Source organism: Bombina bombina, unplaced genomic scaffold (genome assembly GCF_027579735.1).
Source record: "Bombina bombina isolate aBomBom1 unplaced genomic scaffold, aBomBom1.pri scaffold_2124, whole genome shotgun sequence".
Lineage (NCBI taxonomy): Eukaryota > Metazoa > Chordata > Amphibia > Anura > Bombinatoridae > Bombina > Bombina bombina.
Window position 1 is genome coordinate 5,686 of NW_026511650.1, and position 12,559 is coordinate 18,244.

The 12,559-nt window shown below is 40.1% G+C and overlaps 1 protein-coding gene across 1 annotated transcript in view; it reads left to right on the plus strand.

Annotated features, from left to right (window-relative positions):
• Positions 1–1,526: 1,526 nt before the first annotated feature.
• The window catches only part of LOC128643890 (AP-4 complex subunit sigma-1-like), a 29,372-nt gene continuing 18,339 nt past the window's right edge, over positions 1,527–12,559 (plus strand). The window contains exons 1-2 of the mRNA XM_053696661.1: positions 1,527–1,778; positions 11,291–11,448. Coding sequence (XP_053552636.1) covers positions 11,311–11,448 — 138 coding nt within the window. The 5' untranslated portion in view covers positions 1,527–1,778; positions 11,291–11,310. The remainder of the gene's footprint in view (positions 1,779–11,290; positions 11,449–12,559) is intronic.

Consider the following 12,559-nt stretch of genomic DNA (forward strand, 5'->3'; position numbering starts at 1 on the left):
CTCAATGCTTTTCAACAGCAGTCACATGACTGGAAAAAAAAGGTTGTTATTCTGAAAATTGAACCGTTGTAAAACGAGGGTCACCTGTAATGTGTTTTATGTGTCTAATTAAGGAACAGAGCCAAATACTGATAAGGCATAAATACAACATTGAATGAAAGTAAAAAAGAAACATGTACCTGCTAAAGCTGTTTAACCCTTTTGTGTCAGGGCTAAAGTGCCTACATCGGAGCAACTGTTATGATGTAGACAAATTGAAACCAAGCGATCGTGCACGAGTTTCAATTATTGGATCGCGTCTGGGGGGCGTCCCTACAACCCTAGGAACGCCCTCCAGACCGCGATCAAATCCTGACAGCACAGAAGGCTTCAGGACAGCCGTTAGCTATGACGTTCTATTCCGTTATAACGGCTTTAAAGCCCAGTCTAATTATGACGGAATAGAACGGCATAACGGCTTTAAAAGGTTAAGAGGCTACTCTATACCATAATGCAGGAAGATTATAGCCAAAATGCTATCCTGCATGAAGTAAAGCAAGATCCAGGCCAAAATCCTGCCTGTCTGTACTTCCTAGCCATACCCATATGATTCCCTTAAATGTGTTTTACCGGCAATGACACCAGGGGTTGGGCGGGGTGAGGGTGTTAAATTCTTAGAAAAATAAACCAAGTAGTACTACAAAATTAAAAAAAACCCTATTCTGCTCACCTCAGCCTGTATTACTAAATGTACATTTTAAAGGACACGAACGTTAAGCGAAGCAGGGCTGTATGAAACAAAGGAACAACATCCAACTATGCTGGAGAGCCACAGTCCAGTCATTTTGAATAATGTGTCCGGGTTTCAGGTGGTCTGAAACCCGGACACATGATTTGAAACCTGGAGGTGGCAACCCTACTGGGACAGAATGAACAACCCGGGTGGGACACTGGGACAGCGCCTCCAAAACGGGACAATCCCAGTAAAAGTGGGACTTCTGGTAAGCCTATCTATGCCTGCCCTCTTCTAATCCCCCAAAAACCTAAATTGTTAGCCCAGAATTATATTTTCCCTTCATGTGGAGTCTTACCTGAAGCTCGGCCCTTTCCACCTCCCAATGTGCTCTCTCCATCTCAAATCGCGCCCACTCATGCTGAATGTAGTGAAGGATCCCCGGGATAGTGTATTGCGGGGGCCGGGCCGGGAGCTCGCAACTCTGTTCTGACGGGCCACCTTGCGGAGGGACTTGAGGTCTAGGAGAAGCAGTAGGGAGCTCCTCCATGACGCCCGGAAGAGTACACATGTAGGGCAAATTACGTTAAAAGCGCCCGGTATGGGTCACGTTAGTAACCGATACCAACCACCACTAAACTAACTGCTAAACTAACTTTTACAGTCCACACCCCAGTACAGTCCTGGCGGCCGCCATGTTTAAAGCGGACCGGGTCCGGTAAGCTCCGCGGGGCACTATGGGTAACACCGGCCGTGCTCACCGCCTCCCGCCTGTCAACGTCACTGCGCATGCACAGTATTTGCGTCACAAAGACAACGTGTCACGTGGTCACATCTTTACGTTGTACACAGAAGTGACGCAAGCGCGGCGCTTCCATCAGTACATCATCTTGTTACCGGTGTGTGAGTTATATTTTGCTTTAAAAAAAACAAAAACAGAGTGATCGAATTGGACATGTACCGTTAACTTTAATGGTTTAGACGATATGACATCTGATTGGCTGAATTCATTCAAATATTTTATAAATAATGCTGGAAGGGACGGCGTTTGCGATTCTATAAAAAGGTAAAACCTCAAACTATAATTTTTTTTACAGGAAAAAATATTGTAGTTTTCAGATGCGGAACTAGGAACAAACTGAGTTTAGCGTTCTACATTATTTCCTCAGCCCTATGGCACTATTTTACTTTAAAGAAAATTGGTATGGGGGCTCAGATGAGGGCCACCAACAATACTGCAGTGTTTGTGTCTCCAGGAACAAAAAGGGGAGACCAATTTTGGGGTGTAAAGTCCCTGTTCCCCATAGACTTTCCCAAGCCAGCTCTACTCACCTACATGGATACATTGTATAAAACCCTTAGCCTGCAGGTTTTTATACTTATTATTATTATCAGTTATTTGTAGAGCGCCAACAGATTCCGCAGCGCTATAAACAAAGGCGGAGTACAACAAATCAATTATAGGGATCAAATGGGTAGAGGGCCCTGCCAAGAGTTGCACTGTTGTCATCAGCTCTTAAGAAGGTGATCTACAAACAGCTGGACTTTTAGGCTTACATGCTAAGAGGGTTCAGGGGATTGCAGTGGAGGAGAGGAACTGGTATTAGGAAAGGTTAGCGTAGGTTGTATGCATCCCTGAACAGTAGAGTGTTTAGGGAGCACTTGAAGTTTTTTAAACCAGAAGAGATTCTTGTGGAGCGAGACAGAGAGTTCCACAAGATGGGAGCCAGTCTGGAGAAGTCCTGTAAACGGGAGTGTGATGAGGTGACAAGAGAGGAGGAGAGTAGGAGGTCATGAGTAGAGCGAAGGGGACGGGTAACTGTTTACTGTACACAAGTCCGGGTGACTTGCTCACGCTGTCATGCTGTTTATTAGAAATCATGTTGACGTTCATTTATCATTTTGCATACATTTCACTCATACTGTCTTTTTTTTACCATTTATTTACCCTCCGTTACACTATTTTCGTCTGCCCACCATCTAAGTTACCTTGATTGACAGCAATCGAAGATCTAATTCTCCAATGTCCGCTCCAACCCCGGGGCGTTCAGCCCCTTTCTCGCCACGTCACTTCTAAGTGATGCGCATGCGCAACTTCCTCAACAGCGTCATATGTCGTCGTGCTAGTTCATGAGACGCGCAAAACGCATACAAAATTTAACGCATGCTCGATTCGGATGGGCATGCGCATTTTCAATGTTAATCTTGTGCAAAAGCTTAAGAACAGACGTAGAGAGCGCGTGGGAACACTCGCTACGTCACAACTACTGAATAAGGAAGTGGTGGAGGGGAGGAGTCGGAATGCAAACGGCAAGTTTTTAAATATATAATTTTATGTAAAACCTAATATGTAAAGTGAAAAACAAAGTTAGCGACTAGAATGGTGATAAGTGATTGAATACGTTTCAGTATTTCATTAGCCGCAAATTGACCTTCACTTTAAAGCAGCCCTGTCAGTACCTACTGTACAAACTGCTGAGAAAATAATGTTCCCACAGCACAGCCTTAAAGGGCAGCTCACCGCCTGGTCACACAGTCTTAAAGGGACATGCAAAAACCATACCGCATTTAAAGTGTTGGGAAATCCAAGCATTTAACAAACGCTAGGATTTACCATCACTTAAAATAAAGTGGAGTTTAAGTTATCAGTTACAGGTAGCCCTCAGTTTACGCCGGGGTTAGGTTCCAGAAGGAATGGTTGTAAATCGAAACCGTTGTAAATTGAAACCCAGTTTATAATGTAAGTCAAAGGGAAGTGAGGGAGTTAGGTTCCAGGTCCCTCTCAAAATTGTCATAAGTAACACCTAATACATTATTTTTAAAGCTTTGAAATGAAGACTTGAAATGCTAAACAGCATTATAAACCTAATAAAATAATCACACAACACAGAATATATAATTAAACTAAGTTAAATGAACAAAAATATTTGCTAAACTGCATTATAAACCTAATAAAATAATCACACAACACGGACTTCACTTGCATTTTTCTGCAAACAGTTCTTTCTATGCATTCCAAGCTGGACTGATTTATAGACAGGAAGATCTTGTTCCTTTGAAATCTGCTCGATAGCTCAGGTCTGGTTAAACTGATTAATTTCAGCTTGCTTGGCTTTGCTGCAACACAAGCGGACAGCTCCACCTACTGGCTGTTTTAATAAATGCACTGCTTCTCAGTGCTTTTCAACAACAGTCACATGACTGGAAAAAAAGGTTGTTATTCTGAAACGGTGTAAATTGAACCGTTGTAAAACGAGGGCCACCTGTATTTTAAAAAAAAAAAGGTTGCTAAACTCAGCAGCTCCTGCAACCCACGGCACAGCTCTCCTCTACCAATGAGGTGACGTTTGCACCTCTAAACCAATAGCCGTGCTAGCATACAGAACACTGTCAGCTGACTCTCACAGCTATTATATTATATAATACTAGGCGATAAGCATGCCCCCCATAGCAGAACATGCTGTAATCGGAGATGTCATCGCAGAAAATGCAGCATGTCTGCAGAAAGAATAGGGACATGCAGGAACTGTTTGCTTTGCAGCCCTGCTCCTCATCAAGTTGTTCTCTTCAAATAGTGCATTGCTCTGGCTACACTGTACTGTGTAAGTTTTCTTAAAAGCAGTACAGCCATAATGAAGCGCTGTTTGAAGAGAACAGTCAAATACAGAGCAGCACTGTACAGCAGCAGCACATTAATTTATGTCTAGTTCAGAGTATTTTTTCAACCCCGCCCCTAGCCTTTCCCAGTCTGTGAAGCTGTGAATCCTGAATATTGTTCTTATGAGCAATGCACCTATAACTACATTTTTACTTTATAATTATGTGATGTTAGACCAAAGGCAACAGAAAAAAATGTATTAAATAGATATTTGAAAAAAATAATGCAATTTTCAGCTGATGCAATATAATATATATTGCTTTATGCTCCAGGTAATTAATGCATTGCAATTAAGCTGGTGCTTTATTATAACTACGTAATTTAAACATTAATTTAATTTCAAAATTACCTGCAGAAAAAATTTCAATAAAAACAAACTCATCGCAGTAAGTGAAAAAAAGTTCTGCCTCTGGGAGCATGCCCAGAGGGCAGTCTATTAAAAAAAAAAAAAAAAACTACAAACCCCAAAGCTAAAATTACACAAAATAAAAAATATAAAATTACAAAAAAATAAACAAAGCTATCCAAAATAAAACATTTAAACCTAAACTGATACCCCTATAAAAAAGTCCCCCCAAAAATAAAAACACCCCCTAATCTAATACTAAACTACCAATATCTCTTAAAAGAGCTTTTGTAGGGCATTGCCCTAAGTTAAACAGCTCTTTTACCAAAACAAATTACCAATTACCCCCTAACAGTAAACCCCCCACCCAACAAACCCCCCAAAATAAAAAATCCTAGCACTAAAAAAACCTAAACTACCAATTGCCCCTAAGACTAAGCCCCAAATAGGTACTCACCAGTCCTCAAGGCCGGCGGAGAAGGTCTTCTTCCAGGCGGATCCATCATCTATCTTCATCCGGAACAAAGGTGGCGCGGCACGGAGCTGTCTTCCCCCGATGCGTGGATCCTCAGGGGCCGCGTGGAGGCTCCTATTCATTCGATATCCATCGTACACTGAAGATTGAATGCAAGGTACCCCATTCAATTTTGGGCAATTTGCATTCCTATTGGCTGAAATTTTGAAATCAGCCAATAGGATTAGAGCTACTGAAATCTTATTGGCTGTTCACATTAGCCATTAAGATTTCAGTAGCTCTCATCCTATTGGCTGATTTCAAAATTTCAGCCAATAGGAATGCAAGGTACCCCAATAAATATGCGGTACCTTGCATTCAATCTTCAGTGTGCGACGGACGATCACATGAAGAGGAGCCTCCACGCCGCTGAGGATCTGTGCATCGGGGAAGCCAGCTCTGCGCTGCCTTTGCTCTGGATGAAGATAGAAGATGATGGAGCCGCCTGGAAGAAGACCTCCGCCGGACTTCAAGAACGGGGAGTACCTATTTGGGGCTTCGTTTTATGATTTTTTTTTAAGTTTAGTAATTTAATGGGCTGTAAAAGAGCTGATTGCTCTTTTAAGGACAGTCAAAGAGCTGAATGCCCCTTTATAGGCAATGGGTTGTTTAGGTTTTTTTTAGTGTTAGGTTTTTTTATTTTGGGTGATTTGGTGGGTGGGGGTTTTTTACTGTTAGGGGGGACTTAGTACTTTTTAAACGTAACAGAGCTGTTTAACGTAGGGCAATGCCCTACAAAAGGCCATTTTAAGGGCTATTGGTAGTTTAGTTTAGATTAGGAGGTGTTTTTATTTGGGGGGGGGGCTTTTTATTTTCATAGGGATTAGGTTTAATTTTTTTATATTTTGTAATTTTAAATTATTTTTTTGTAATTTAATGTTGGGTTTTATTTAAGTGTAACTTAGTATTGGGGTTAATTTAGGGGGTGTTAGGTTATAGGGCTTAGTTATTTGGGCTGTGGGGGAGTTGGCGGTTTACGGGTTGATAGGTTAATTAGGTTTATTGCGATGTGGGGTGTTGTCGGTTTAGGGGTTAATTATATTTATTGCGATGTGGGGGTTTGGTGGTTCAGGGGTTAATAGGTTAATTAGTTTTATTGCAATGTGGGGGGTTGGCTGTTTAGGGTTAATATTTTATTTATGTTATTTGATGTTTAGGGGTTAATACTTTATTATTTTGAGATGTGGGGTTTTGCGGTTTAGGTGTTGGTTAATACTTTGTGCGGACTGTTACGTGTTTTTTATTTATTTCTTGCTAGCAGTTACGTTTTTTTTCGTTATTTCGTGCAGGTGGTTGCATGTTTTTTGTTTTGGTTTGCCTACACAGCATCCAGGTAGATTTCTAAAATGGCAGGGTGGTGAAAGAATCCATCTTCGGTGGATTCTTTCACCACCCTGCCATTTTCGGAATCCACCAGGATGCAGCTTTGCTGCATCCAGGTGGATTCTTTTGGCTGCCTCGTGCAGCCAACATTCCTTTCAGGATGTGTGTGCAACTGGCGACACTGACGAACGCGTTACAAACGCGATTATAGTATAGATATATATTATATACATTTTCACAACAACCTAACGCAAATGGTGCTGTTCTTGTGTGTGTTGTTCATGTTTTCCTGAATACTGTGACCTGCCTTCTTTAAAGGGACACTGAACCCAAATTTTTTCTTTCGTGATTCAGATTGAGCATGCAATTTTAAGCAACTTTTTAATTTACTCCTATTATCACATTTTCTTCGTTCTCTTGCTATCTTTATTTTTAAAAGAAGGCATCAAAGCTAAGGCGCCAGCCAATTTATGGTTTAGAACGCGGGACAGCACTTGTTTATTGGTGGGTGAATTCATCCACCAATCCGCAAGAACAACCCAAGTTGTTCACCAAAAATGGGCAGGCTTCTAAACTTACTTTCTTCCTTTAAAATTAAGATACCAAGAGAATTAAGAAAATGTGATAATAGGAGTAAATTAGAAAGTTGCTTAAAATTGCATGCTCTATCTGAATAATGAAAGAAAAACATCGGGTTCAGTGTCCCTTTAAAGGAACATGAAACCCAAATTTTTTTCTTTCATGGTTTAGATAGAGCATACAATTTTTTTTAACAACTTTCCAATTTACTTCCTTCTCTTGTTATCCTTTGCTGAAAATATGAACTAGGTTAGCTCAGGAGCAGCAAATAACCTAGGTTCTAGCTACTGATTGGTGGTTGTATATATACACCGATTGTCATTTGCTCACCCATGTGTTCAGTTAGAAAGTAGTGCATTGCTGCTCCTTCAACAAATGATACCAAGAGAATAAAACAAATTTAAAAATAGAAGTAAACTGGAAAGTTGTTTAAAATTGTATGTTCTACCTAAATCATGAAATAAAAAGTTTGGGTTTCATGTCCCTTTAAGTTTGTGTTTGGTGTGCATGTGGAGTGATCTGTACCTTTTTAAAGACTTTGTGTTATGCATTTTTGTATGCGTGTACCTTTAAGACTGTGTGCAGTTTTAGGACTCTGTGTAAGTGAGCCTGTAGCTTTAGGATTTGAGGGATGAACTGTCCCTTTAAGGCTGTGTGTGATCTGTGATGTGTTTGTTTATACGTGCGGTTTTGGTGTTAGCTGTTCCTTTGAGGATGTGTGCACTGTGTGTGTGTCTGTACAAGACAGCGTGCGTGGTGCGGGTGGTGTGAGACGTCCCTTCAAAGCTGTGTGTGCTAAGTGCACCGTATGTGTTTGTGCATGCTGTGTTCTGTCCCTATAAGACTACATCTTGGTGTGCTTTAAGGCTGTGTGCATTGTGTGTGACTGTGCAAGTGTAATATGATCTGTGCCTTTAAGGCTGTGTTTGTGCACCTGTACCATTAAGACTGTACGTGTGGTGTGAGCTACCCCTTTAAAGGCTGTGTGTGTCTTTCACGTTAAGACTGAATGCCCCTTTAAAGCTCTGCATTTGGGTGTGCTTAAAAGTATGCGTGCCTGCATGGTGTGAGCTGTTCTTTTAAGGCTCTGTGTGTGTGGTGCAAGTTGTCCTTTAAAGGCTGTGAATAGGGGGGGCGGTGTGCGCGCGCACCTGTCCCTTTAAGACAGAGCATCCCTTTAAGGCAGTGTGCGTTGCGTGCGGATGTATAGTGTGAGTTTACCCACTAAAGGTTGTGTGTGCCTGTCCCTTTAATATTGTGCGATCAAGTGCCAAGCTGCCCTTTAACATTGCGCTGTGTGAACGTTACTGTGATCTGTCGCTTTAAGACTGTGTGCGTGTGGTGGGAGTTTTCCCTATAAAGGCTGTGAGTGATGTGCGTTTGCACGTGCCTCTGTTTCTTTAAGACAGAGTGTGCGTTGCGTACAGATGCATAACAGCGTTCCAATGTGCACGGGAGATTTCAATGACACTAGGCATGCCATCCAGACCGAGCTCGCATCCTGGAACCGCCGTTTGCTTCAGGACAGCCAAACGGTTAGGACGTTCTATTCTGTCCTAACTGTGGTAAAGCCCGGCGCGGTTAGGACGGAATAGAACGTCATAACGATGGAAGTTGAGCCTTTAAATGCTGTGTGGGTTTCTGCCTGTCCCTTTTAAGGTGTTGTGACCAGGGGGTGAGCTGCCGTTTAAGGCTGTGCTGTGGGAACATTATTTTCTCAGCAGTTTGTACAGTAGGTACTGACAGGGCTGCTTTAAAGTGAAGGTCAAGTTATTAATATTGCCCCACGGCATTGCATAGACATTTAAAAATTAAGAAGGGCTTAATTCATGAAAAGTTTTAAATTTATATATATATTGAAGATTTTTTACCTATTTACCGCTGCAACGATAAGCGCAGATGAGATGACGATTTGTAAAATAACGAATCCTTGTTCGGATTGGTTCTTTTACGAATCGTCATCTGTCAATCAATTTGACAAAATGGCGAACGGGAGAGCTGCGCTTATCATTGCAGCGGTAAATAGGTAAAAATTCTTCAATATATATAAATTTAAAACTTTTCATGAATTTTAAACTCTTCTTAATTTTTAAATGTCTATGTACAGTAAACAGTTATAAATGTATACAAACCTGTAGGTGAGCAGAGCTGGCTGGGGAAAGTCTATGGGGAAAACAGGGACTTTATACCCTAAAATGTGGCTCCCCTTTTAATCCTGGAGACACAAACACTGTAGTATTGTTAGTAGCCCTCATCTGAACCCCCCATACCAATAGTGCCATAGGGCTGAGAAAATAATTTAGAAGGCTAAACACAGATTTTACCCGGAACTGGAATTGATTAATAGAAGTATATGAATTATTTTCATTTTCTTTTCACTGAGCGAGAAACCGTTGAATTACATCCAAGGACTGTATGAACCATGTCACCACAGAAATGGACAACATGGATTTTGCCAGTAGGGGCTGGTGATTTCCTAATGATTCCGATAGAGTATGCGATTTTAATCAACTTTCTCATTTAGTTGTATTATGAAAAGTTGCTCGTTCTCTTGGTATCTTTTTTTGAAAAGCAGGTAGTTAAAGGGATATGAAACTTTTTTTTTTATTGTTTATGATTCAGATAGAGCATGCAATATCAAGCAACTTTCTATTTTACTCCTATTATCAATTGTTCTTCGTTCTCTTGGTATCTATTTGAAAAAGCAAGAATGTAAGCTTAGGAGCTGGCCAATTTTTGATTCAGCACCCTGGGTAGCGCTGGCTACATTTAGCCGCAGGAGTACTAGATGGAAGCACTATTTCTGGTTATGTAGTGCTTCAGACACCTTTCTATTTATCTCTTCAACAAAGAATACTATTGGAACAAAGCAAATTTGATAATGGGACATTAGAAACTTTTTTTTAAAAACTATGCTCTGTCTGAATCACAAAAGAAAATGTTTGGGTTTCATATCCCTTTAAAAGCTGCATAACCACAGATGTACTCTAACCATACCTTGCATATGCATTGTAGTTTTAGTGCTACATTCTCTATCTATAGTACTTACTCTGTAGTGTTTATGTTCTAGCAAGCACTGATTCATTCTAGAGTACTGGTTTTAAACCTGCCCTCGGGCCTCCCTAACAGGCCACATTTTGAGGATATCTGATTAGTAAACAGGGTTATTTTACCTGCTCTCATCCAAGGTAATCCTGAAAACCTGGCCTGTTGGGGAGGACAGATTTGAAAACCAGTGATCTAGAGATAAATGACCATTGTTTTGGATGGCAAAAGTATCAATATGCAAGCAACACATCCTTTTGAAGTGTTTATATCAGTGGTTTTCAAGTACCGGCCCTGGTGCCATATGCAGCCCTCCAGTTAATTTAATCTGGCCTTCCCTTGTTTATTAGGTAAATATTTTTAGGGTTGTAAGAGGTGTAACAGGTTGATCTATATAGGCACTCACAAGATAAATATAAAGACAATCATGCATTGTCCAGTGTAGACTCCCATTATGCACTACTTGGATAAATGTCACTTTTTATTCAGTTCCAGAATGATCACTTCACTCACAAGATATATGTGTATGTCTATTGTGGACTACAGCTTCTACCATGCACTAGTATATACAGTTCCAGAGGACTCACTCTGTTCAAGTGGCCCCATGGGAGAAGAACACTTGGCCAGTGGCCCCCAGATACAATGAGCTTGATACCCCTGGTTTATATCAACACATTTAATTTCAGCTATAATGGGCTTTTCTAAAACTAAAATTATTGGTGCATTACTGTCTATGTCACTTGTACTTTCTAAAGTTCGTATTTAAACCTAGAATGTTTGCTTGTTGTTCATCAGCATTTCTCAGCATAGATCAGCTGCACTATCAAAGAGAAACACCACATAATGAAACTACATATTATGTTACAGACTACCAGTATATTTTTTAAATAACTGTTGGTTGAGTTCCAGACAATCAAATGGTTAAACCTTTCTGAAAGTGTGGTAAGCTGCAGATGATTGCATACTGTTCAGGTTTTCTGTGCAGTATTCTCTCTAATAGGAAATTCTAACAGATGAGTGAAACAAATAGCATTTTTCTTATGTTTAATATCGATGTTGATATGGAAGCTGTTCTTTTCAGGTGAACAGAACTGTCAGTAATTATTTTTACAGGTATCTACTTTGTCACAGAGATGATCAAGTTCTTTCTTATCGTTAACAAGCAAGGGCAGACAAGGCTGTCAAGATACTATGAGCGCTTGGATGTAGAAAGAAGGTCTCAGCTGGAATGCGAGGTTATCAAACTATGCCTCTCTCGGACCAAAGATCAGGTTAGCACATCATTTAAAAAAAGAAATACATTAGTGAAAGTACCTTTTTCTGTTACTGTAATGAATCTACATTTGAATTTTGAAAAAGTGCTAACAAAAGTAGTCTTCTAATGCATCACTAGACCTTCAGCTTCTGGATAACTATTTGCATGTACATTTTTAATTAATAAAGTGTTATTTATATTGAAGTTAAACAAGACTAAGAATAAAAATATTTTTAGGTAATAATAAGACATTAGATATGCAGAAAAAAAGATTTCCTCTTGCAAACCTTTCATTACCCAATCCTGCAGCAATCACCCGTGTCTCACAGAAAGGGTTAACAAACCATTTCCATCTCAACCAGTTTGGCACTGTCTAGCTATTGCAGGCAAGGCAAGCCTGTGACTTAGTTCAGTGGGTGCAAGGGTTGAAAAACACTATCTCTAGTCTATACTTGACCTAGAGAAATGCCCAAGCTCCCATTTAATGCCACCCAGGCTAAAACTATCTCTGCTGCCAAAGGAAATCCTAAGGAAAAACCCAGACTACAGATTAAAAATCCCAAAACACTATAAAAATCAATACGACCAGTCTCTTCAGTAACATGGTTCAAATGTCAGACAAAGGCAAAACTCAGTAAAGGAACATTTATTATGAACAAAAAGCAGGTGAGTGCATTTATATAAATAAAAGAAGTTAAACATAATTACACAAAGGAAAACAGTTTTATTAAATAAAAAAGGAGAAATATAACAGAACCTATAACTTTACCAGATTAGACTTTCGGGAAAATGGCAGAAATATTGTCAAAGACACTGCTGCACACAGCCTCCCATGTAGAATGACAATATTATTTTGCTGAAATCACAGTTAAAAACATTTTTCCTGAGGTCAAGTTTTTGACCAGACCCCTTCCAGAGTGGGCAAGCTAGGTAGCCACCCCCTTTTTATGGCAGACCATAAAAAGCCCTGCAGCCCTGGCTAAAGTTATTAAATAATTTATAGTTTTTGATTTGTATATCCAGTACATGTACCCATATAAGCAATCCCCTCTTGACGACATGAGGATTATTTTGATACCAAATATGACATCTGTCATAATTTTTTTTTTTTTTAACATAACACAAAT